The sequence below is a fragment of the Aythya marila genome, assembly GCF_965140915.1.
Source record: "Aythya marila genome assembly, chromosome: 4".
NCBI lineage: Eukaryota > Metazoa > Chordata > Aves > Anseriformes > Anatidae > Aythya > Aythya marila.
In genome coordinates this window covers 66,007,787-66,034,550 of record NC_139045.1, presented here as the reverse complement: position 1 = coordinate 66,034,550, position 26,764 = coordinate 66,007,787, and the positions used below count along the sequence as shown (strand labels likewise).

Sequence of the window (26,764 nt, the reverse complement as noted above, 5' to 3'; positions counted from 1 at the left end):
TGGAAAAAGTGATAAAACAGTCACCTTACCTGCATAAACTGCCTAAATCAGCAAACATAAATATAGCGTGGTTCTTCTAAATCCAGCTATTTTATGCAAAATTAATCCAGAGTACCCATTGTTTTCACATTTATATTTGAGTCTTGTGATGTTTGTACAGCCAATGATATCATAGCTGTTATAAATATTATTGAACATTGACATTATACATAGTATTGACCAAAGAGGTCTCTAGACTTTCTAGTAATTTATTTGTTACTTAATGCTTACACCTTCTCCATCATTTCTGGCCTGAGAAGTACCAGAAATACAAATAAACAAGTACTTATATTCTCCACCATTATGGAATGGTGGTGATTTTTATCACAGATGTCACATAACTAAACATAAAAAGTTAAAGAAAAAAATAATATACGTCCATATAACAAACATTCCCAAACAGGGTACATTTCATAACTTCAAGAGAAAAACAAACAAAAAAAACTTACTTTCCAGATGACTTGTCTCCATTGCAACTAAAAATGCCCATTCATAATAAAACCTTCCCTTTTCTCTCTGCCTTCCACTAACGTAGTAACATCCCAGTTGAAGGAGGACTTGGATAAACTCTTGGCCACAGTCCATGCTTGAAAGTTTGGAGAATAGCTTCACTGCCTTGATATAATAATGTTCTGCCAGCTTATTGGCTGCTGCATGCAGGCAGAGCGCCCCAAAATTAGCCAGAGCTATAGCTTGGTTATGGGTCATATTTGCCTCTTCAGAAAGCTGTAGAGCTTTATAACAGCTTTCAGCAGCTTCCTTTGTGTTGTTTGTTCTTTTCAAAGCAATAGCAAGCATATTATAAGCAACACCTAGTTGTTGAGGATTGCTCTGTGAGGAGTCTACAACAGTATTTAAAATGGTTACTGCCACATCATATTGCCTGTAAAGAATGTATAACCAAGCAAGCGAAACCAAATAGTTAATAGTTTCCTCTGGCTTCACAGATGTATCAGAGTCCAGTGCTTTCATCATGTAAACAATGGCTTTTCCATACTGTTTGTGGTGGCTGTACAGTTTTGCTAAGCTGAGATAGATGGTGCTGCACAGTCCTTGTCGCTCATTTGTAAATGCAGAGGAAAGAGCTTGTATCAGGTAAGGTGCAATTTGAGCTGGAAGTATTTGTCTGAGTTTCCTCAAGCCATAGAGCTTCGGAGCATTTTTGATGACTAAATCAATCCTTTTCAAGGAATCCATTAAAGTACTTGAGCTCTGGGAAGCGGAGACTTTTATGCAACTTAACACAATGTGTGGCAAACACTTCTCATTGTAGGACTCTGCTAGTTTGAAATAACAGTTGTTGGATAAGTTGTTTTGTAAACCCAAATCATTAAGCAACAATTGCAGCCTTTCTAAGAAGGGCAGTGCCTCTTCATGCTGTTTGCGTGCAGTGTAGTGTTTTGCCAGTAGAAAGCATGCCCTTGCTTCCGCATGTTTGTTCTGGCTCAAAATTGTCCTCTTCAGAGCATACTTCAGAATATCTGACTCAAGGTCAGCACTGCAAATGTAGTTGGGAATTCCCATGAGAAGAGATGTAGCCTTGTCAAAAATATGAGCACATTTTTCTTTGTTCTTCTGTGTCAAGTAGATGACTGCTAGATTTGTGTAAAGAGCAATTACGAAGTACAAATCACTAAACTCTCCAGTTACTGCCCCCAATGCTTCTTCAAAATAAACCCGAGCTTGAGAAAACTTCACTTTTTTAAAACTTAGCCTGCCTAATAGAAAGCATAGCCTCGCTAGTGCCCAGGACATACCTGCTTTCTTTGCTAACTCCCTTGCTATGCTAAAAAAGCTAACCAGTTCATCTTCTTCTGAAAAGCCATAAAACATGCTATTAATAAACGGATAAGAGAAATCATACAGGTTTTTGAAATCTCTCTCATACTCTTCCCTATTTAAGAAGAGTAGCAATGACTCAAAGACATCAGATGCTTGACCATCATCTTGATAGATGTAGAAGCAAGGTCCTGCAGGTGGAGGAAAGATTTCCTGATTTGGAGACATGACAGAATCCTTTCCTTCAGTAGCTGGCCCTTCTGCCCGTGTGACCTCCAAATTCTTGAAGTTCTTTAAGAATTCTTCTATCTTGCCATTCTTGCTAGTGCATACCGTGTTAGAGTGTGAACATGGAATTTCTGCAATTCAAAAATAATTCACAGATCAAAGTTTCATGTGTGCATGTACACAATGATCTTTCAGACCAACAGAAACATTTATCAGTAGAGGATGTTAGGAAACACTATATAAACATACTGCTTTCTCAACAATATGTTTAGGAGACAAACCAAAGGTGGGGAGAAGAGAACAAGATGGGTCAGGGAGGAACAAACATGGGAAATGGAAGAATGGGGATAAAAGGACTTTCCACACCTAAGCACGCTTCTGATTATTACAGTTATCTCACCTGTTCCTGATCACCAAAGTCTGTTCCATCCTATTTAACTAATACAAACTTTTTTTTGTGTTTGAGTGTATACTCAAAGTACACTTTGAGTGTATATGAAAGCAAGAGCAAGCACTACCAAGGAATTAAAATTCAGACTACCTGGTAAGCTGGAGACCACCAGAATCTGGAAAAAAACAGGGTCTACAGTGGAGGCTGAATAAAGGGCCTAAGGTCTGGGCATGGATATGGGATAGATTTAAGGTTTGAAGGAACCATAAATTTGAGCATTTGAGTTGAGTAAGGGTAAGCCTAAATTCTGCTAGAAAACTAGGGTAGATTAGCCAGGGATGGTGAGATGGAGCTATTTGTGTTGTTAAAGTCTGAAGTGGGCGCCTGTGAAAGTACTGTACTCTTGCCCACATTATCTCCACGTGGACAGCCATGCCTGTGTAACAGGTGTAATAAGATTCCATTGTCAGATACCAACCCCGCTTCTCTGCTGGTGCAGATCATCTTTCCTAGAATTACAAAGTTTGTGGTTGTCATTGTGGTCACTGATCTAAATTCTTCTAGAGCTATCACTGCTGAATATATTATAAACACAAACAAGACAGACATGCTATCATTTTTCAGTTCTCCCACTGTTATCAGGTTACATTCATAGTCAGTGTAAAGCTTACAGCTGAGTATCAACAGGAGTTTATTGACCTTGCAAAATTGAAGAGCTCAGTTTCCGTAGAACTCCATTTATGAAAGTGTTCAGCGGAACCATAAACATAAAATCAGTATTTAGAAAAATGTTAGTACAATGGAAGTAATGGCAGTAACAGCTTAGTAGCTAAATTCCAGCAGGAAATAATTCTGCATTCTCAAAGTAACTCCTTTAGGGAATATATTTATGGGATGTTTTCTAGAAGACTGAAGATCTACTAGAATTCAAACTGGGCACTTGCCAGGTGTCCCATAAAAAGTACTTTGACTTCTTAAACAAAATAACGTGTGGTCAAATCAGTAAAAATACTTTGCAATAGGATAGCAATGTCTGAGAAAGGCATCCGATACTTGTGAAAGATACATCTTACAGCAAAACCTAATGATAAGGTAGAAAAGCAATGAGAGAAAGTCAGAATGTGAAAAGACATCGGAAAGACAAAAGCAAAAAGATTAGAAGCTACATTAGTTTTAATAAATACAAAAATTTTAATAAATAAAAATTTGTGTGCATATTTATTACCACATTCATGAGTTTTCTGAAATTCCTGTTCTTCTAACTGGTCTGTAAGAAAGAAAAAGTCATGTTAGCTATGGTATCTTACAACTTTTTTTTTTTTTCCAGTTCCATAGGGTAGAAAAATTGGATGTTCCCTGTAAATTTAGAAAAGATTAATTTCCTAAATCTGACCCAAAGATCTATATTTAAATGTCTAACATAGCACATCTGTAGAACATAAAAGAATTACTTTTTTATGTAGAAGATATTTCTCAGGATATGCCAGTTGCCATACTGATTATTTTCATTGTCTTACACAGCCTGTGGTGGCATAAGAAATTAGTGCTCCTGGTCAGTTTAGCAAGACAATTAATTATATTGACTACCTTAGACCAAGTCTCTAGAGAGGAAACCCTGATTGTCCCAATTACTTCACATGAAGCATAAACACTTCAAGAGATAACAGCTGTATTAGAGATGATGTAGCTACAAGTAAATTATTTCTTTGTATTAATAGATTTTGCTATGCTTTTGATAGTTAAATGAAACATGAAGAGGTGTGTGTTTACATTACCTGTCAATAATCATTATGCCACATTTCATAACAAAAATGCAAAGCAGATAACATTTAGCTGAACACAGTTTTTTCTAATGCAGCACTCTGACGTTTGAATGCTTAATGATCTGTTCAGTTCAATAGCAGTATTTGAAAGTCCTGATGTTTAATTCGCTCAAAAATGGACAAAAGAGGATTTCTAAATGCTCTGTTGGGAGAAGTTTTGCATCAGCAGGAAAATAGCAAAGATTATCTAAACGACGTATCTGTGATCAAACTGAATACCAATATATTTCAAAGTAGCTACAAAGTCTAGAATATTGTTAAAATAGAAAAAAACTCACTTATGACAAGGATATAGGAAAAACACATGCATCTTAGGCAGCGAAAAGAAGTAAAACTTGTACTTACCTATTCTATACACAGAGCAAACATCTGTGATTGAGGTTTGCTTCAACAAATGTACCACTTCTTCTAATTGTTTTTCTTTTGAAAAACAAGACAGCTCTTCTGCTTTAAGAAAATCCAGGTCTTGTACTCTAACAAAGAAATAAGCAACTTAGAAGGTGTTTCAAAGCAGATTTGGCTTGAGAAGCTCAATGAAATTTGAATGCCTCACTAAGTTTGAACTTGTTAAGAGAAACCAATACAGGCTTCACATTACAGGTCCTGTTGTGTTCAAAATTAGTATCAGTCATCATACTTACAACCGGTTGTGTTCAAAATTAGTATCAGTCATCATACTTACAACTGTATACACAAACTAATGATACCTAATGATGCTTGCAAGCTAACAGTTTCTGCTGTATTATTTCTGCCATTTTGTCAATCTGTATCACTGTATAGCATTTTATGAGAGAATTTATTAAAAACACAAATATTTAAGGACATTATGGTATTGATGTTCTAAGCTCAATGTTACATATCAAATGAAACTATAAGCAACATCTAAGAACTCCTCATTTCAGCATGCGTGCAATCCAGACATAAGGGCAACCTATTTACATGGCACCAATGCATTCTGAAATACACATTTTTACAGGTTTCTTTTTGCATTATGAACAATTATTCATAAATGAACCTCATATTAAGCAAGTTAAGGCCTATGGTGATGGTACTAGCAAAATCAGAAGTTGGATACTTTAATAAAGATCCTGAAAAAAGTAAAAATTGAATCTTCTGAAACAGTAAAAATTCTAGGATTAGATGATCCAAAGAATAGACACTGAACCAGATATAGGCAACTACAGCAACCCCTTTTCCCAGTAAGAAACTCAGGTACAATGTGATATTGCTTCCCAATATCTAAGCTAATTTCATATTTCATATTTCTCTGTGTTAGTTCTGACTGATATACACTATGGCAATTTTTATCAACAGAACACACAAAACCAAACCAAAAAACTGCAAACTTAAGTTTAAAGTTCGGTATTTTAAAGCTCAAGAGACTCTTCCTAAGCCTCTTTTGGTTTCCAAGTTAAATACGTAACACTTACGTATTTCCAGGTAAGTCCAGTTTAACAGAATTCGTCTTTACAAAACCTATTTGGCCAGTAAGCAGATGTCTTCCAACAAACCATTCCATGCATTCAATGAGGTAACCAAGGATCTCAATTTCGTCTCCTTCCTGGAAACTAATCTCTTCAGGCACAGTACTTTCATAATTCATCACAGCTATACAGGATCCTGTTGCTGTGTAATAGAGATAGATAAATATTATTTGAAGATACAGTAGTTTAACAATACATTTAGTAGACTAGCAACTCAGCAGAGAAATTTATGTAGTGAAAAATATTCCTGGAACCCTGGAATATTTTTCTGGAACCCTGTACAACCTGAGTTGTACAACCAATGCAGCAAGACTTAAAACATCTGTATGGAATCAGTTTGGTTTGAGCAATTAAAACTGTGAATAACAGCATTAAAATCTATACTAGTAATTTCCCAGCCACTAGAAAGCAAAATCTAAAACCTTTTCAAAAATCTGAAAAAGTGACAAAAAGGAATTGCTTTAAGTCCCTCCTTTCTGTCTTTTGTGCTGCCAGGCCACAGCACAAGCATTTGAACCAATTTATAAAATCTTTATTAAGTAAATAGGCAGTTATATACCAGTCCATACAGTATTGAAACTGACATGTATGGTAGAAAATAAGCCATGTTTACTCTCTAACCTGAGCCCGTCTGTATGAGTGTTATTTTTCTGTCAGTACTAGCTACATCAATACACGTGTGAAAGATCCACAAAAATTACATTGGTGTGTATACCTATTTAAAGTTTATCATCAAATCTACAGGGCATCAAATTAATTACTTTGTATATCTACTTAACACACCATATAGGAGACAAAAAAAAAAGGAGACATAAGCCTAAGAGTTTAACTCAAATTAGATACATCTAGCCATTTATTTTGTAAAACCCCTTTGTCGTAGGCAGAGATTTATGCTTTCACTAATTTTACAGCAATACAATTTTAAAAGCTGTTTTCTCATCCTAATATAATAAAAAGAAATATTGAACCCTTCAGAGTCTGTCCTAGTGAAATCATAGAGTAAGTTTGTTTTGTTTTTCACACGTTGACATTTGAATGGAATTTCTTACCAACTTGCCCGATGGATTTACATTCAGTTTTGTATGTAACATCAACAGGATCAGAATACACCTTAAGAAACCATCTTTAAGTAGAAAAAGAAATTGTAGTTAGTGCATGAAACACCTTATTAAATCTTGTGACAGTAACAGTTTTGGTTTTAAATGCATTTAAAACCAAAAAGATGTACCACTCCCAACAAGTATCTTTCAATTTCAACACTGACTAAACTTCAGATACAGCTATATTTTGAGCAATGTTAGCACTGAAAGAAATGTTACCTCAGTTCCTCTAGCAACCTAGCAAAAAAAGCCCTGCTACTTCTCCCCACCCAAGATCCACAGAAAAATTACAGCTTTTGAACTACTGAGAACACCAAGAATTAATAATTTTTGATTATTCCTAAAATAGGGAGTAGATTAAGCCCACTGATAAAATTTCAGCTTTCTAGCAATTACGAGATTGGATATGAACTTGAAAGAAACTGCATTATAACTGCGGATGGCTTCTGCTAATAACATTGAGTAAAAACACTGCTGTCTTGTCCTCATCACATTTCCAAGCATCCCACCTGTTACCATCCATATTTCCAAGCATCCTGAAAAACGAGAATTGTCAATTTAAATTATTTTAGAAATACTAATAGCTTATATTTCATATTCAGGGAAAAAAAAAAAAAAAAGGCAGTATCTAATTTACAAGATGGTAAACCATCTTCTTTAAAAGCTGCATTTCAGGCATTGGAATTAATTTCAATTACTTGGTATGGAAGGAAATAGAGCATTTGTTCTCAGTGTTAATAGAAGATGGATATTCCATAAGAAACCATCATTTAGATGGACCTTTCTCTAATCAGATACATACGCATGAAACAGATGCATATACATGTAAAAGAGGTAGTTAGGGTCAGGTACCTACTGATGAAAAGGGATCAGTGGCTCCAGAGAAATGTTAGACAGCATGGTCATGTCACCATCCACAGATCCATCTGTTACATCTTCAGTAAAAGCTGCAGTCTCAAAATAAGTGTTCGTTTCGCAGTCTGTAGCCGTTATCTTTGTTACCAGATTGTCAGGATGTAAAACAAAAAATGCCCCTAAAAAGAATGCAGTGTAGCAGATGCCATTTTATGTAATTTTTTAATGCCATACAAGCTTTAAAATTCTCTTCAAGAGCATCTGTAACGTCCAATTAGAGATAGAAAATAATTGTGAAATCTCAAATTATCCTTCTCATTATTTATCAGATTTTCATACATTTTTGTCTAGTTTCTATATCAGTAAAATGACGTAAAGTGTAGAACCCTCTTCTGCATTATTTTGCAGCAGATTACCTGGATATGTGTGTCTATATTCCCTGCAGAACACAAGAAACATTCCTATTGCATTGGTCAACAAGCTAGCTAGTCCAGCATTCTGTCTCTGACAGTGGCAGCAGATGATACTGTTTAAGAGAAGCACATAAGCCTGGCAACTATTTGTAATCCCTTTTACAACTCCAGGATCTGCAGTAATATTAACCAAGTTGGAATGCACATCCCTATCTAACCCTTTTGGTATCCATTTATGGAGCAGTTGCACTTGAATTTATCTAATCCCCCTTTGATTCTTCTGAACTCTTCCTGAGCTACTCCTTTCTCTTCTCTTTTTGGTACACTTGGATTTAACAGATTTAAATGTCAACTTAACTAAGTATTTGAGTAGATCTTAAGATTTACTTTTAAGGATTTTAAGAAACAGCTTTAAAGAAAGGCACTTTTCTAAATTTAACCTTAGTGCATACAGTCTTCCTTACCTTCTTGTACTAGTAGACTTCTGTACATCATCTTCAATGATTTTTCGTTTACACACACTTCAATGCCTGTTTCTTCCTCCTCTTGAGAACAAAGCCAGAAGGAATGATCTAGGAATAAGTTCTCCATGCAATGATTTATAAAACCTATGAGAGAAAAAAAAAAAAAAAAAAAAAGAATTTGTTTTCTTTGCAGTGTTACTATATTTTAAAGAAAATAACTTTCAGAAAATCATAAACTGGGGTATGCATTCTGATAACTCCATTATTGCTTAACCCATAGTGTTGTTATTTAACCCATTGTTACTAAGCAAAATTACATCCATTGAGTCACATGCATTACAGCAACTTTTGGTGCTTAGCTATCACAAGCTACACCTAAAAGGTACAGAAGTTCTTTGCCTCTAACATTGCTGAAAAAGCAGACCATGTCCTCACATTACAAGGGTTCCACGTGGTTTAGCTGTATTTCAAAGGTTTTCACTAGCAAGCTTTGCATAACAGCTGCTTCGCATCCTGTAATAACAGGTGACTAGAAATAATCTCAAGAAATAATCTCTTCATAAACTTCTGTTGCCTGTATCAGCTATGTCGATTTAAGTAGATACTGTGCCTGGGTATCAAATTCCTGAAATTTCTTTGAGACAGAGATGATACTGCACATTAGAGTTAAGTAAGCCACAAGACAGTGCTTGATCTTGGAAACTGGGACTCCTTACATTCGGATTTACAGCTTTCAAAGCCGTACCATGGTTACAGGAACATCTGAGTCAGTGTAGTATGGTATAGTATGGTAGTAGTGTGTTATAGATGGTAGATTATTACTTCAGGGACCAAGATTAGAACATTAGTTGATCCTTTGAGTATACAGTTACAGTGGAGAGGAAGGGGCAGACAGATCAGTAATCAAGGTGCTACTCTGCAGTTTGGAAGATGCTAATTGATTTCCTTTCAGCCAGTCTCACATAAGAAGCTTCATCTTTTTGTGCTTTCTCTGTGAATTTGGATAAGAAAGGTATTTTCTCTATTTCACTAAGGAATGTCTTAAAATACAAAATGACAAATAAATAACAACAAAAAATAAAAGTCATTATATTAAATTTGTCTGATGAAAACAGACAAACTCAATGTAGTAGTGCACACAGGGTTCTCCATATACATAAGAAAAATATAATCAAGTGAACAAAATTAAAAGACAAAATCTGATTCAAACACTATTCTTCAGAAAAGACCTGTGAAGTTATAGGTCATTAAAAATGGAACTCAAATCAACAGCACCACACTGCCACAAAATGTATGCTCAGATTTAGAAACAGGACCAAAGCATGCAAATCTGTTTTACTTGATATTTCATCTGAAGCCTTACCAACTTGGTCCAGTTTGCTCATTACTACTCAGGAAAGATGTGGACCAACTAGAGGAGTCCAGTGGGGAACATGATCAGAGTTCTAGAAAATACACTCTGTGAAGAAGGATTAAAGGAATTAGGGTGGATTTTCCTAAAAAAAAAAAAACACTGAGGGGAAGTGTGAGTTAGAAGTCTTCACTTAGGTCTCAGCCTGGTGCAAGGAAAGAATTATAAGTTCTCCATATCTAGGGTGAGCAGAAAAAGCTGTGAAAGTATTTAAGTAGCAGCACGGATTAGACAATACAGCACAAACACTTGGATCAGAATAAACTGTTTGTAAAGAAAGCATGATTGGATGCTGGGGTATTTAGACTAAACAACATCCAGTAATGATAGCTGTTACCTGCTTTGGTACAAATGCAGGTTCTCTTGGAGGTGGGGGATGTCTCTCCAGCCCTATCACCAGTACTATGGTCAAGCACGTTATTTACTGCTTTTAGGAGTTATCACATTGAAAACGTCAAGATCGCATTCAACATATTCCCAGTCAATCAGAAATTATATGCAGAGGAATAAAAAAAGCATATTGTACTGCCGTATGGTAAAAGAGCTTTACCCAGTGAGTGATAAGTTAGAAACTTCCATATTTCTTCAAAAGTTTTAAATGTCACCACTATTAGATCTTGATCACTGTGAATTGAGAGCAATCTAGCAGAGAGCTCCTAAAAAAATAAAAAACAATATTTTAATTACAATTTTGCCAGGCTCAAGCAAAATTTCTCACTAGTTAACACTTATACTAAAACACTATGTACTAAGAAGCGCAAAAAAAAAATCATCCAGGATTTTGCCTATATTAGATACCTCTTCTTTAACACGTCTATAACATATAGCCAAACAAATTTTAATCCAATTTATTCTTACCAGTTATACTAACAATTTCTTTGTAAATTAACCACACTGGAATTAAAAGTGGAATTTCAGACCTGTCTGTATAGTGGCCAATATTCACTATATGGAGTGTGAAAGCCAGGAAGGCCTGTAGTGATCCTTTCCAAGAATACCCTCCTAGCCCAAAGCAATTTACAGCTTGGGAACTGCTTTTGCCAGGAAGAGGAAGAAAAGGCATAAGGATTTTTGATTGTTTGTTAACATTTTAAAATATCTGTAGGTCACTTGAGCCACTGCAAATTTTTAGGATCCATGGCATCCTATTGTAGGCTCACCTCAGAGCTCTGTATACATAGGACAACATACCTCCTTTGATGCATCTTTGAACCTGCTACCTGGGAGCTTCAGTCTTGTGCCAGAGGAGACGTGGAACAGACATCTCCTAGTTCTCTGGTTCCATGCATTAAGACTAATTTAATATGTTGGAATATTTTATTTTTTTTTTTTTTTTTTAGAATACGCACAAAGATCCTTTCCTCCTCATTTGTAACAGTTCATATTGTTAGGGTATCATTAAGTTGTGAATTTAACAAAGAGCAGCAATAATAATTGTAAATTATAATGTTGAATTTTATAAGGACAATGCTCATGGTGAGAGCTACATAAGCTTTCAAATTAGTGTAAGAAATATGCATTTTAATGGATTCTAGCCAAAGATCGACAATATACGGTCTGGTTGCACATCAATTAATTGTTTAAAAATGGGGCTCTGCAGTACTGTTGGTTGCTATCTTTCAGGAAAATATGAAGAACTGTGGCAATTTATGAGTCAAATACCTGAACCAGTATCTCAGAGAATAAATCAGATGCACAGCCAAAAGTCTTATTGTATCATTTCCCAGTACTGTAGCTTTGATCCTGGCACATCATAAAATTGAAGTGCATCTTTTAAAAAAAGATAAGGACCCTGCTGGGCAGCTGAACTCCACCACAACTGCTCTTTCACTCCCCCTCCTCAAAGGAAGAGGGGAGATTAATGTAATTTATTGCCTATCACTAGCAGACTAGAACTATAAGAAATTAAAAGCAAACTAAAAACACCTTCCCCCCATTCACCCTCTTCTACCTCCTCCTCCTGTGCAGTGCAGAGGAACATGGAATGGGGGCTACATTCAGTCCCTAATGCTTCACCTGCAGTTCTCCTTCTCAGTCACTCTCTGCCCCTGCCTCATGCAGGGTCCCTCCCACGGGATGCCGTCCCTCCCAAATTGATCCTGCGGGGGCTGCCCACAGACAGCAGCTCTTCAAGAACTGCTCTCACATGGCTCTGTACCACGGGGTCCATCCATCCCCCAGGAGCAAACTGCTCCAGCACAGGTCCCCCATGGATGGGTGGCTGCTCCCCACAGACCCCTGCTCCTGCGTGGGCTCCTGTCCACGGGCTGAAGCTCCGGCCTGGGGCCTGCTCCTGCGGGGGCTCTCCATGGGCTGCAGTGTGGAGATCTGCTCCATGTGGGACCCATGGGCTGCGGGGGGACAGCCTGCTCCACCAGGGGCCTCTCCTCAGGTAACAGGGGAACTTCTGCTGCATGCCTGGAGCACCTCCTGCCCTCCTTCTGCACTGACCTTGGGGTCTGCAGGGCTGGATCTCTCTTCTCTCTCCTAGCTGCTGTGTCACAACATTTTTATTTTTTTTTTTCCTGTTCTTCAGTCTTCTTTCCCAGAGGCCCAACCACCACCACTCATGGCTCAGCTCTGACCAGCAGCAGGTCCCTTTTGGAGCCAGCTGGAGCTTACATGGGGCAGCACTGGGCTCCGTTCACAGAGGTAAACCCCCTTCTACTGAGCCCTTGCCACGTAATCCTCAAGACAGATCTAGAAATTGATTTTAAATTTACAAGAATTTATCCCTCAAATATTTTCTGTAATCTAAGCAAGACAGAACTTGATCCACAGTTTATAACTTATGTCTCAATTTTAAAAGTTCTCTGAATTAATTAATTTCTGTATTTTTAATTCACACAACATGAACACGTTAAAATTGTAATTCCTTTTTGAAAATAAAAGTCCAGTTTAAGCCTCTTCCAACAGGCACGCCTCATCACTGCTTTGATCTTGTGCATACTCCTTTCTTCACCAGATTAAATACTAACAAGAGCCTGAAATCTATTAATAAATTGCCAACACATGCTAAAATATCTGAGCCTCAGGGGCTTTATGCACTGATGAATATCAAAACAACATTCTAAGGAAATTTATCATTATAAATCTTGTTTCCTTCAAAGTTCTTTTCCTAGTCTGTTTCTAATAAGGCCACAAATCTAGCCTATTTGCATGCTCTTTTCCTTTTCCTCATCACCCATCTCTTCCTCCATCTCCTCCTAAACAAAAGTTAGAGCAGAGCAGCAGGAGTACAGGCTGTTTTCACAGTCACAAAATCAGCAGGCTGGTGATGGAGGGTTCATAACACATGAAAGGAAAATCATGTAGGAACACATACATCCAGCATAGTCATAAAGTCATAACTAATTAAGATTTCAGTGTTTGGCTTGCTAGTGAAGGAGGCTAAAACAGAAAAAGGATGCCAAAGGTCAAATGGTATCATCCTGCTTTTTTCATCAAGAGTAAAAGGAAGACTTTAAGTTGTATTTCTAGAAAACCTCAGTATTTGTACAGAACAGGTTTCCTATATACTAACAAATTAAAGACAGTAATAAAAAATGTTTAATGCTCTTGTGTGCAATTTAAACCTATAGCTATCTAGCCCTAGGAAGCTGAATATTTATACTATTCTTCAGACTTCCACTTGGGCTTTGCAGTGGATTTTCTAAGTAACTTACATGCCAAATGACTATAAGCAACTGGAAACTGAAAAGCCAGTGTGAGGGCAAATTAATAAATCATACAAAAGACAGTTTCCTGTGATGTAAATCAAAGTAGAAGATATTTTAATTAGAATTCTTAAGTAACTTATTTAGCTGGGTTTATTTGGCGTGAATTTGGTGTTGCTGTCTCTTTCAATGGTTTGATATTTCTCAGGTCTGTAGATCATTTTGTGAACCAGGAGGAAACTCTGGTCATTCAAATTCAAGGATACAGCATGCAGATGGGATTGGAACCAAAGCATCTCCCTGATGAGTTCAGTAGCATACAGCTGTGTTCTCTGAACAAATAAACCTCTCAATTCCAAAACAATTGACTTACACTGAAAACTGCCATGACCTCCCTGCTGTCATTTTCCAGAAGACGGAGCTGTTCTCTGAGGTGTCTTTGGAGTCTGGGATCAGGACATCCACTCTTGCGCCTTACCATTGTTAACTTCAAGGAGATATCTGGAGAAGGATATCCATTTATAGTGCTACAAGTTTGGTGATGAAGAATCAGCTTTGTAGAGCCAGAAAACCCCTCAAAAGCAGAGAATCTACATTAAGAAATATTTTTACAGTTTCAGAGACAGACACACAGAAAATTGGGCTGCTTCACACATGGGATATTTTCTTCATTTTTATTATCCAGTAGGAATAATGATCTAGCATAAGACACAAGATTTCTCTTGGTATTATAAAAAAGGCTTCAGCTATACAAAGGATTTGATAGTCTGAAGAAAATTTCTGAAACTATCATGCTTGGGGATGTAGAAGAAGAAAAATCAAGCAGATTGGTAATTTATCAAATCAGACAGCTCTGCAGGCATTGAGAACATGCCCAGATTTCCAAATATCCTGTGCATATTTTAAAAGTCAAAGAAAACATATTAGATAATGGCATCTCAGGAAAAGACAACCATAGTTCAGTGTGTTACAACAATGCTCAATGCTAATCTTAAATTCATGGTTAGACGACACATCATCCCCACTACTTCAGAAGGCTTCTATAAATTGAATATGGGAAAAGCTCTTTCTCAGCTAAGCTAGTTAAGCAGTATAAACCAAAATAAATGGCCAAACTAAAGACTCACTTACATGATTTCCTTATCATATGTGAAAGAATCTGGATACCTATGCTCAGACCTTAAAGTAGCAAATGAGAAGCTTTTACAACAGTTAGGGGTATAGTTGTTGCTAACTCCTCTCAGATAAAGAGGATCTTCAATAAAGTTGCTTTCATTCTTCATGTCTCATCTGTTAATTTAACTCAGTAACAGTAAATCATATTCATAAGGTTTCAGATACTTTGATAGGCACATAAGCCAATAATACCCACTCAGGAAGAATTCCTATTGCAAGCATGTATATAGGTCATGCTTCCACCAATAACTAGGGTAGTTGCACATTCTAAAATATTCCAGCTCCTCTGAGATTCACCTCTTAATCCAGTAAAATAGATACTTTCACATTCTAAAGTGTTGCATCTTAATCTGTTTTCGGAGTGCTTTCTGTTTCTGGAGTTTTATGACTGACTTGAACCTGAATTAGCCATTACTTTAATGTCAGTAAGGGTTTCTCAGAGATGCAAAGCAGAATTACTGAATTACAAGACCTCTGTATAGCTGTGGTCATACAGTCAACTGTAAAGCACAAAACACAAACTAAAGCCTTTGAGTGTTACTCAGATCACTTTTAGGTAAGAGCGTTGTTGATCTTTTCATTTTATTCGAAGCCATGACAGATACTAGCGCAAGAAAAGACTTATTTTTAAAAAGTTTGCTTAAATTATTTTACATAATCAAATTACCTTCAAGTTAAATATTTAACTCTATAAACATGATTTAAGTCTTATATGGGTTAATAAGACTGAAATAATAAATGCGTTGAACTAAACGGACTAAAATATGCGTGCTTCTGCCAAGAGAACAAATAGTAATGGCTTATCGGAATGAAATATAGTCCAAAACCCAATTGCACCTGTGGTACAATTGTGGTCCTGTCTGCCCTGATCCATACCCTTAATTAAAAACCCAAATTCTATATGGGTGAGGCAAGCATGAATAATTTCCGTACAAACCACCATATGCCAGAAAACATCCCAGTGTTGTTTCCAATTTCTTTATCTCTAGAGCAGAGTCCAGGAGACTGGGTTCAGGGGCTGCTTTACATTCAGTGAGTTAAGTCTGTATGCTTCATGCAAATACTGAAGCCAGACAGACTACAGAGGACATCAAGCACAGATATTTCTAAGATATCAACATCTCCCAAATTATCAGAGGAGTCATTGATCTGTTGGTATAGGAGCACCTAGTTTGCTTGAAGGAAGGGAGTAGAAACTCCAGAATGATGAGGAATTCACACATTTCCTTTAAGAGTCAAATCTTTTGATATCAACCAGTCTGTTATTTTTCATTTTCCATAAGAAAAAAATGTGATGACACCCTCAATTCACAGAGGGAGCTAGGAGCCCACCTCAAAAGAAGCCTGTTGTGTTTCCTGAAGAACTCAACTCCAGCTTTATTAAAAATACAGCATGTTAAATTTTGAGACTTAGAAGGGCTGCAAACTTAGAAATAAAACATTTGAAGAACTGAAACCCGTACATAAAACAGTGAAGTTTTTATTTGCTACTCTTGTTTTTATTAGCCATTCCAGTATAGTCCATAAATAGTTTCTAGGTTTTATTGCAGTTAATAAATTACTCTTTTTTTTTTTTTTTTTTTTTATGAGAAATTGTCAACAAATCATATGTAGAAATTAGGCACTTCATAGATGCCATGAAGCATGTCATAAAATTAGAGGAATGACAACTGCAAATGCTGTTGTTGTAGCTGTCTCTATTTGAAAAAGAAATGAGAAAGCATTGCATGATTGCATGATATAAAAGCAGAAAAATTCTTACCAGTTGGAAAATTCTCAGCTTGACTGGGAAGGGTCCTTGAACTGACATTTGTGCATTTTCCATTTTGTGGATAATCTATTATGATAAACAAATGAGCAGTTAAGTGCATTTTCAATGTCCACATAAATAATCACTTTCATTTGATGCTCTTGAGAAGTACTAGAACAAAATAAATATTTTTTCCCTTTCTGCTTTATAATTCTCCAAAATTTTAAAAGTATCTAAAGATCATTTCTCTCCTACCAGGGAGAAAGTTAAATCTTGATTTTATCCTAATGTGAAGCTTTAAGATGGAATTTTCCATCAATAGAAAATTGCTGAAAAGGAAAACTGAAGTCCCATTTGGGAGGGAGCAAAAGTCAGACACCATTGTTTCTTCACTTACACCTATACTAAAAAGTGGCCTCCACAGAAGTTTCAGTAGTATAAATTGCAATTAGTATCAATGACACATACCAATGCATACACAGGGAGCAATAATCCTTCTCTTTATAATTGTTACAAATTTAACACTTGGGAGAGGGATAATGTAAAAAATAAGAGTGAACTGAAGTTTTAAAAAATTAACTCCAAAAAAAAATTTTTGTTTTTTTGACTCATATTTCTTCCAGTCCTTTTGGAAATGGTAGGTTTTCATGCTAGAAAACACACGCCCAAGCAAGTTCTGTTTTCTCAAGGTTCCCTGAGCAAAAATCAATGAAGCCAAAGCTTGATATTTCTGAGACTGAAAGTGGTAGGAAAAGGTCTTTCTTTTTTAAAAGAAAAAATCTGATGCAATTTTCATGTATCTTAAAAGGAGAGCAGTGGAAAATGTCTTAAGAAAATGGTTGCAATATAGTAGGATGTGGAAATATCTTCCCTTTCAGTGATTTTGTTGATATTACATGAACAATGGCACACGACCAACTAGGAATACAAAAGCACAGAATTTTCCTACATCAGAAATAAAACAGTACACAGTAAAAGCATCATCTTTAAGGATAATTATTACTATACTAGCATTAGAAATTGAAGTTCCCAAGCACTTTGGATTTCGCAGGAGAGTAGGTGGTGTCATAGAATCAGAATCACAGAAATGCTGGAGATTGGAAGGGACCCCTGGAGTTCCTCTGGTCCATCTCCCTGCTCAGCCAGAAGTACAAGATAACTGTCAAAACTCTAACAACATATTATAAGTTTTATTATTACCCAGTAGTCAATAAGGGCAATTTATTGATAGATGTTTCTGGTATGTGAAATAGGCATTACTGTTATTTCGATAGTATCAGATACAGATTTTTCTTGAAAGGTATTTGCTGAGATGTTAATACCCAGCAGGTAATGTTTTATGTTAAAACTAAACCTAATTTCCGTTACTTTGGGGAAGAAGCAAAAACTATGAGCAAGCATTTTATTACTCAAGGGAGTTTAATTACAAATAATGGTTTGCTATAAAATTTAAATTAAAGCATAGAAGTTACTATAAATACCTTTTAAACATTTTCTGAAATTCTATAATTAGATTCAAAGATTTAACATGCATTCCATGCCCCATTCTTAATGAATGGATGACTTGCATGCTTCTTGGCAAACTGAAAAGAAACTTTATACTGCCCTGGGATGCTTGTACCTGGTATTCCTGGATGTCAGGAGAGTTGCAGCTGTCAACAGAAAGACATCGTCTTTCTAAGCCACAGGACATACAATTTAAAATGAAATAAGTTTTCGTGGTCTCTAAAAGTATATTCACATTTAGAAAGCTCATATTCAGACCTACTAAAAAGTAGGAGTTTGGCCACATAGGTCTGACAGACCTATGCCACTCCACTGGTCCACCCAGAAAGTGTTTCTGACTTGCATATTTTTACAGCATGAAGTATGTTTTCATTTGCAGAAAAATAAAGATGGTATATGGTATTGTAAAATGGAAACATGCAGTCTAACTTGTCTTTACTTCCAGCTCTCAGAGATTATAGCAAAAAATGCGAAGCAAAGTACCTGCAGTTCACTCTTCTGGCTCTTGGATTCTGATAATTTTCATCTCATCTAATTTTAACTAACATAGAGTTTCTATATAGATTATTTAGTTTGCAAACCTCTGCAGCATTACTACAGAGGAAATACGGCTGTTCGCCTTGTACTGTAGATGTAGGTCAGAAAAAAACTCAGTGGAAAAACACGACAGCTCTCTGCTAGCACACTGCAAGCAATGTTTTTGTTAAAAACAAAACAAAACAAAAACACTCATTTACCATTCCCTCCAAACAATAATAATAAAAAAAAAAAAAATTAAATGCAAAGGTAAGTCAAGAGCAAAGTGATCAGAATGTATTGATAGAGGTCTTACCCATTTGTTGTTCTTGCAGAGTGTCTGTCTTGCCTCCATCCCTGGCAGTGCTCATGGCACCACTGGCTGCCTCACATTCCCAGCTAGGCATGCACATTCCCTGCTCTGTTTCATTTCTTTCCAAGTTACTGCCTTGCTTTCCCTCTGAAGTAGGAGCAGGGGTTCCCTCCTCCATGGTGCCATCAGAGCTGAGCACAGACATGCCACCTCCTGCTGCCAAACTTGCCATCATTTGCAGGTCCTCACAGTGACATGATTAACATTATCAATGATCTGAGAGAAAAATAAAATAAAATAATGTATTTAAAAAAATCTCAGAATACATGCACGTATGCGAGAGCTGTCCTCTGTCTTCTGTGGGAGTTATTTTTAATTGTAATAAATGTTAAAGTATTATTTCACAACCCACCAGGATTGGAGACCCAAGTCATGGAGGACAGAAAAGAGAATAAAGAAAGGAACATAACGGAGAAAAAGCAATTACTATGACAACACTAAGATGTTATTGCTTTGTCACAGGGACAGTTGACCTGTGATCAGCTGTACAACGTGACAGGAAGGGAAGAAGCTGTTGGAAACACAGCAGCTGGCAGGGGAAAGCGCTCAGAGCTATTCTGCTGCTGCTTGAATCTGAAGATACAAATAGGGGTGTGAAGAAGAAAGGAGTGCTTCCCCAGGCTGGGTGTTGGGATACACCCTATGAAAGATATCCAAGTTCCATGTGCGAGCGATCTGAAATACTCTAGAAACTTTTCCAGAAACTACACTGGAAGCAGTGAGGAAACATCCTCATTGTCATACCTTAACCCTAGTCCTGGGCAAGGCACTTTACCTAATGAATACCTCACTCTCCCTCACTGCACATCTCAAACGAAGAGGAAATCAAGTTTACTACATACTTTTGGGGACAGGGTGTCTGAAATTCACTAGTGTTTGTAATTTCCCTTTTGAAAACACTGCTTGTCACTGTCTGACTTTTGCTTTAGACTTCTTTCAGACAGAACTGGTACATAACACCCAAACTCATCCCAGAAAAAGCTCCTGCAGTCAGGTGTCATTGCTGCTTTAGTGACAAAGCACTCAGTAGGTTTGACTAATAGCAGCACTCCAAGGCCTGAAGTGAAACATATTTGTGTCCACTGCTAATTATTTGTTCCTGGACAGCTCTAAGGCAGAGCCTCCAAGGTATTGCGTCATTAGTATTAACATAGGCAATGCAGGGGAAAACATTTTCTGAAGGTGACAAGGATGGAACGGGTACTGCATGCTTAATTGCAACAAGCAGGCAAAGTTTTATAAATCCAGTTAAAGAATGAATCCTCTGGAGGAACCCCCAGTGCTGGAAGACTGGTATAAAAGCATCCAAATATGTCTTTGCAGTAAAGCAGCAGAGATCCACTGAAGCTTGAGGCTGTTGGCAGCAATACTGTTACTGGCACGAACATCAGGAAAAAGCAATAGAAATGGAAGTAGAGCACAAGTAGTTGCAAGCTTCATTGCTCCCTTTACAGGTTGCTGACTTGAGATGTAACCATGAAATGGGATCTTCAGGACAAGCTAGTTCAGTCTCAAAACCCAGTTTTAAAGGTTGGACTAAACAATCTTCAAGATCTTTTCCAACTGAACAATTCTATGATTCTGTGTAAAAAGTGGAACAGACATCATCTCCAGTGCATCTGCAAAGGATGAAGCTCATGTAGCCAGCACATCCCACTGATATTTAGACCCACTTCCTCAGTGGGTTCTCACAGACCTCTTTAATTGGTTTCATAAAGCCACAGGATAGATTTTTCCCTTAGTTCTGTCACTGGGACTCAAACCCAAATTCCTCTGTGCTTACTCCAGCCGTGCTCATTAACAAGCGACTATCACTGTAAGTATATCAAACTTGTAATCTTTGTGAAATTTCCTCTGCTGCTTCTTGTCCAGAAGAATTGGTTAAAAATGAAGCTGTAGATGAAAGACTGCTTCTGCTCTTCCAAAACCTCAGACTAGTGCCCAGTAACCCTAGTGTCCCTTTATGATCTACCTTTAGACTGGTCTGCAAATCTCTCTCTTCTCTATTGTAGTGGGTTTATATGGGCAGGAGTGGTGGAGATGAAGTGCTGTAGACTGACTGCAGCCCCCATTCACTGCTCCCCTACTCTGCTCAGGGGGAGAAGGTAGAAGAGGGTGGATTTAGGGAAGGTGTTTTTAAGTTTGTTTTCCTTGTTTCTCACTTCTCTAGCTTGTTAATGTGTTGGGTCTGTCTGAGCTGGAGTCACCTTTTCCCTGCAGCAGCCCATACAGTGCTGTGCTCTGCACTCGTAGCTGGAACAGCACTGATATCACTCCAGTGTTGTGTCTATTGCTGCATAGTGCTGGCACAGCATCAGGTCTCCTTCCAAGCCCCCAAGAGCCATCAGGTTGGGGGTGGGCAAATGATGGGGAGGGGACATCGCCAGGGCAGCTGACCTAAACCAACCAAAGGGATATTCCATAACACCTGATGTCACACTCAGCAATAAAAAGGAGGGCTCTCATGGGGGAGGGGGCTGTTCCTCCTGAACAACCACTATGCATTTTGAGGCCCTGCTTCCCAGAACGTGGCTGAACATCACTTGTTGATGGGAAGTAGAGAATAATTTTTTCCCTTCTCTCTGTGCTTCCATGCAGACTTGCTGTTTCTGTGGTTTGTTTTTCTCCCCATTCCCTTTCCCTTTAATTAAACCTTTCTCATCTCAAACCTCGAGTTCTCTGTGTTGTATTTTCTCCCCCTTCCTCTTTGAGGAGAGGGGGAGTGAGAGAGTGGTTGTGGTGGAGCTTGGCTGCCCACCTGAGTAAAAACACCACAGTTAGTAATAAGCAATAAATTTCTCTAATCTCCCTACATGGAGTCTGTTTTGCTCATTATGGTAATTGTTGAGTCATCTCCCTGCCCTTACCTGAACCCTTGAGCCCTCTTCATCATATTTTCTCCCCCTTTCCCTTTGAGGAGGGGGAATGAGAGAGCGGTTGTGGTGGAGCTCAGCTGCCCACCTGAGTAAAACCACCACATCTGTTCACTATGAAATGGGGAATCTTAAAGCACGTTGTTCCAGCTTGCCCTTTCACATACACACTTTCCAGCACTTTGCTCCGTAACAAGCCTCATGTCATAGGTTCCATAACCTAAGCAAACTGATGGCCATTGTGACCAGTGGCACCAGCCCCTCGCTGCCTGCCGTGGTGGGCAGACACACAGGACAAGGCAGCGATCTGTTTGCACAACCTCCATACTGTTTTGCAGTCATAAGAACTTTAGCCCACAGAGCACTTGAATAAACAGTAAAATATGTATAGACAGAAGAATGTTACACAATGATAACAAATTAACAAGGTATACATGAAGGTAGTATGATCAACTGAGAGAATTAAACCACATAAATTAATGAAGTATAAAGAGATTAGGATGAACATTGTTTTAATATTTTTGTTGTCCCCTTTCACTATTTTTTTTTTTTTTTAAGTGCCTGTCAGAGTGGCAAGGCCGATTTTCAGAAGACTGTGCTGTAGCTCCGTGGTTCTCACCATGAAGTTATATCTTATATACACTTACAAAACACAGACAAAAACTCAAAACTCAATGTATCTTAGTAATTACACCTAAGAGTATTTCTACTAATATATCTAGGTAACATTGCAGTTCTTACTTCTGATCTCAATTTTGTCTAACTCTCCTGTAAAACTTTGTATCTGTCCTTATGATCTAATTATAAATAATTAAAAATGCAGGCTTGCAGAGCCTGAACTCACATTACTAGAGATATGTTTATCCATTTATATAGCTGGTCTTTTCCTTAGAGTAATGGCAGTAGCTAACACCATTCCTTTTCGTATTGTACCATGATTCGTATTTTTTCCACACTTATGAATTAAACACTTCTGTATCTGTCTTCTATGTGTGGTGTCTCATGAAGAAATACTGTGATATTAAGGATAACTAAATTCCATATGTAGTTTAAAATATACTGTTCTATGAATCTCAAAGCCAGTTCTTATTTTTAGATCAGATTATCCTTAATCCCAGAAGTGAAATTCAATATTCAGAATCTTAATATTTTCCATCATCTGCTATTACAAGCAGAAATATCTTCCTTTAAAAGTTTTACCAAAAATCATAATGTAACTTGTATTCTTAGAATTCAGTTGAGGTAGAGAACAGATATAGATTAAATCTTCCTATCTTCTGCATGAGTGCCTGCCTGTTGGTAAGGGTAACATATATAAACAGGATTATGAACGAACCTATAGAGCATGGTGCTGCAAAAACAAGAACAAGTGGGACTTTGAATGAGTCAAGGTAAATATGATCTATTTAAGAAGCCATAGTATCTAAGAGCCTAAGGCAAGGAACAAATCAGGATGGGGGAAATAAAAGTAAAAGTGATAAATTCTCAGTATTTTCTCTTCCCTTTTCCAAAATACACAGAATTAAAATTAAGATCTCAAAAACCTTTGACAGACATGCTCAGCTCTGCAGTTTTCTTTCCCATCTTTAAGGTTTACCTTAAAGTGTCAGCCTATGTAGCTATATACAAGCACTGAGACACTGAGAACAAGACTGTCAATCATTTCCCTGCAGGTAGGCACCTTGTCTACCTGGGCACTTTAGAATGCCTTTTTCATTTTTTTTTTAAAAAACAAACAAACAAACAAAAACACATTTAAACACATCTCAAGGGATACAAATTTGGACCCAAGTGACAAATCTTTCACTGAATTTTGCATCACGTCTGTTCTTTTACTGTTCACCTTTGAATATCAAGTACCCCAAGGAGCAAAACTGTAACATAAAAACAATGCTAAGGTATGTCAGCATCTTTATTATGCTTGGTGTTTTCTCATCTATTATCAAATAGTTCCAATACACATTAAAACAGATTCAGAAGCACCAAAGCAGAGGAAAACTTTTAACTACTATAAGATTTAATAAATATTAACCTTCAGTGCTTGAATCACTCAAATATATTTCATAAACATATAGCCCCAACTTCTACTACTGTATTTACTAGAAACTAGCTATTCAGTGATAGCAACAATTACAAGATAATGAAGAAGTGGAGTAAAGATTTGTTCTAATATCTTGATTACTAACTTTGTCTTTTAAAGCTAGTTCTGTATTTGTGTGCACTGACAAAACATTTTACTTACATCTTATGTACTTTGAGGCTCAACCAAGAAATTAATATTTGGTGTAGGATGCTGTCCAAAAAAGCCAGTGATCTTCTCATTTTTTGAAACCAACCTCTGTGCAAAAGCCACGCACACAAGAGGTGTGCAATTTCCCTCTGTTGCTGCTTCCTTTTCATTGAGTGCCTGTATCTGTTTTCAAAACACAGATACAGAAGAAAAAACACATAGCTTGATATTTTCCATTACCCTGACTATGAAGGTGGAGGTTTTTTTCCCCCCTCTGTTTTTTGGTGTTGTTTTAAGAGGAGTTGTGGATGATAGGAACATTAATTTTCACTTCAGTCAATTTCTTCCAATTAAAGAGGGTTGAAAAAGAAAACTAATAACATATGCTGAACAGGTTCTGTCTATATCTTTAAAGGTGTATTTTTAAGTCTGAGAAAGGTGCCCAGTATATAAAATAGGTTGTATTTTAACTAGTTGCCAAAAAACTGCATGCAGAGATTATTTGTGGTCATACAGGAGTGCTATAGAGGTGCTGGAGAAATAACCAGAGTCCAGAAGTAAATGTAAAGTTCAATTAGTTTATCCAAGGGGATAATTCGTACATATTGGGAACGTTGCTGTGATTGCTCCTTTTGTGCATTAATTCCTATCTTTAAGGCAAATGAGCAACTGCTACTTTCTTTCCCTCCTCATCTCAGCTCACCTGCGCCCCTCCTGGAACATGGGCAACTGTTCTGTATTTAAGTCTCTAGCCTCTTCTGTACCCAATACAACAGAGCACTTGTAGCCCCCAAATTTTTACTCATCTTGTGGTGTGTTGCATTCCTCAGGGGCTCCAAACCAAGAAAGGCTACTAACAAAACCTGTGTTACACCTTCATTTGAAGCACATTTGCCTGTATTCTTGATCTTGTTCTCTGCAGTCTGCACAAGATCAAGACCATTCAAATAGTCAGATCCAAAGTTAAACTAAATGATTTTCCCAAACTGATGCTAGATTATTTTGTTATTCTTTCTTCCATGTTTCTCTCAACTCATGTTTGCTTCACCTCTTCTCTATTAGGCTAGAAACATCTCACTACTATTACAAACTTTGTACTTAGAAAAAAAATCACAGCCTTGGTCTTCATGTAAGTCAGTCATGGGCATGAATTCAAAAAAATAATCCATACTATGTACTACGTAGGCAAAAATTAAAACAGTGAGTTTTTTTCCTTCAGTCCTACTATGTATTACACAGAAACGTAAAGCAAATCTGTAATCAAGTTACACGGATTTAGACATCTGAGCACTCTCCAAAAATGTAAGACAGACTCCTTTATCACTGAAGTTACTTCAGTGAAGTAACTAGGTTAGTTATCAATTCTTAGTAAGCTATGTTGCAAGCAGTATCATTTCTCATGTTTAGTCTACAAACAAAAGAGCCCCAGCTTCAAATCTGAAAGGTGCGATAGATTTCTTCAGGAGTTTTAACCCCTCATGATTCTTTTTTCTTCATACCTTTGTAGCACTGAAATATTCTTTCCACTCAACGTTTAGCTTTGAATGCACAATAAGTTCAAATCTTCCAAGTTTTGACACTGAGATTTGTAGACTCAAATCTAGGATTGCATAGCTGCTTAAAAATACACAAGTTTTATGGGTGCTTCAAAAGAAGATCAGATCACCACTAGAAAACTATAAAAGGTATCAGTGAATCTCAACACTTCGTTTTATGTGTTAGGTCTGACAGTTTGGCCTCTGGCAGCTAACGCAGCAGAATCAAGTAGGAGGAATGCTCTTGTCACAGAATAGCTCACACAACACTGCCCACAACAGCTTCTCAAACTACAACAGATCACATTCACACATTTTCCAGTACATTATTGGTACATAAAAGTATTAAACTACTAAAGTTGTCCCCCTTAACTGGCTGCAATTCTAACATGCTAACAATAAACATGGAGTCAGATGCCAGACCACAAGTACCTAAATAACGGTGAGAGGCAGAGGTACAGACACAGAGCACTGATTTCCTACCTTTTGCACGTAGGACTTGCTGCAACATGCCAGTAAACAGCAGGCAGATCTGTGCCTTCCTCCGCTCTGGTCAGAACTGACTCCAGCACAGCTCTTCCTGTTTGACCTTCTTATCTTTCCTGTTGATTGCACAGCCAGGCCGGGATGTGGTATGTACAATAAGTTGTCTATTAACTGATACTGTTAATTGAAAAGCTTTTTTTAGGGGGAAAAAAACAACATTCACAAGTTGAGCTACTAAAGTTTATTATACAAAGCAGAAATGTATCAAATGTGCTGGAATTCATTTATTCCTGCTTTTCAAAACAATAATTCATTTTGTCATTTTGCATTAGCTGCTAAAAGGTTTCAATGGACATATCCAGGCCATTGTGCTAAGCAAGCATGTTCAGTCAAAGTAACAAATAGACCTTCAGATGAAGCACCAGGCTTCGTTTCCCCTTTGCTTTTAATCACAGAATTAGATTTCTTGCTATCATTATGGCTACAAAAAGCCTCGTGAAAAATTATTTGACAGTGAACTCACTCTGATACACTTGGTTTTAAATTGCAAAGTGTAGGGCTTTGCAGCTCAATCATGCAATCTGCAGCCACATAGCATTAAATAAGTTTTGGAAGTTAAGGAATATATACACAAGCCTTTATCAATGATCCAGATTCCACAGCCTAAAGAAATGAC

The 26,764-nt window shown here is 37.3% G+C and overlaps 1 protein-coding gene across 3 annotated transcripts in view; it reads right to left on the bottom strand.

Moving 5' to 3' along the window:
* The window catches only part of SH3TC1 (SH3 domain and tetratricopeptide repeats 1), a 33,277-nt gene extending 7,111 nt beyond the window's left edge, over positions 1 to 26,166 (bottom strand). The window contains exons 1-12 of one of the 3 annotated variants that reach the window (XM_082759182.1): positions 26,086 to 26,166; positions 18,908 to 19,180; positions 16,582 to 16,656; positions 14,017 to 14,144; positions 10,538 to 10,643; positions 8,577 to 8,720; positions 7,701 to 7,878; positions 6,794 to 6,867; positions 5,691 to 5,886; positions 4,606 to 4,733; positions 3,663 to 3,704; positions 489 to 2,177 (exon numbers count right to left, since the gene is read on the bottom strand). In XM_082759182.1, coding sequence (XP_082615308.1) covers positions 489 to 2,177; positions 3,663 to 3,704; positions 4,606 to 4,733; positions 5,691 to 5,886; positions 6,794 to 6,867; positions 7,701 to 7,878; positions 8,577 to 8,720; positions 10,538 to 10,643; positions 14,017 to 14,144; positions 16,582 to 16,656; positions 18,908 to 19,139 — 2,992 coding nt within the window. In that variant the 5' untranslated portion in view covers positions 19,140 to 19,180; positions 26,086 to 26,166. Of the gene's footprint in view, positions 1 to 488; positions 2,178 to 3,662; positions 3,705 to 4,605; positions 4,734 to 5,690; positions 5,887 to 6,793; positions 6,868 to 7,700; positions 7,879 to 8,576; positions 8,721 to 9,939; positions 10,036 to 10,537; positions 10,644 to 14,016; positions 14,234 to 16,581; positions 16,657 to 18,907; positions 19,181 to 26,085 lie in introns of those variants that run through there. The other 2 variants (XM_082759183.1, XM_082759184.1) reach the window with 2 other exon arrangements.
* Positions 26,167 to 26,764: the final 598 nt, after the last annotated feature.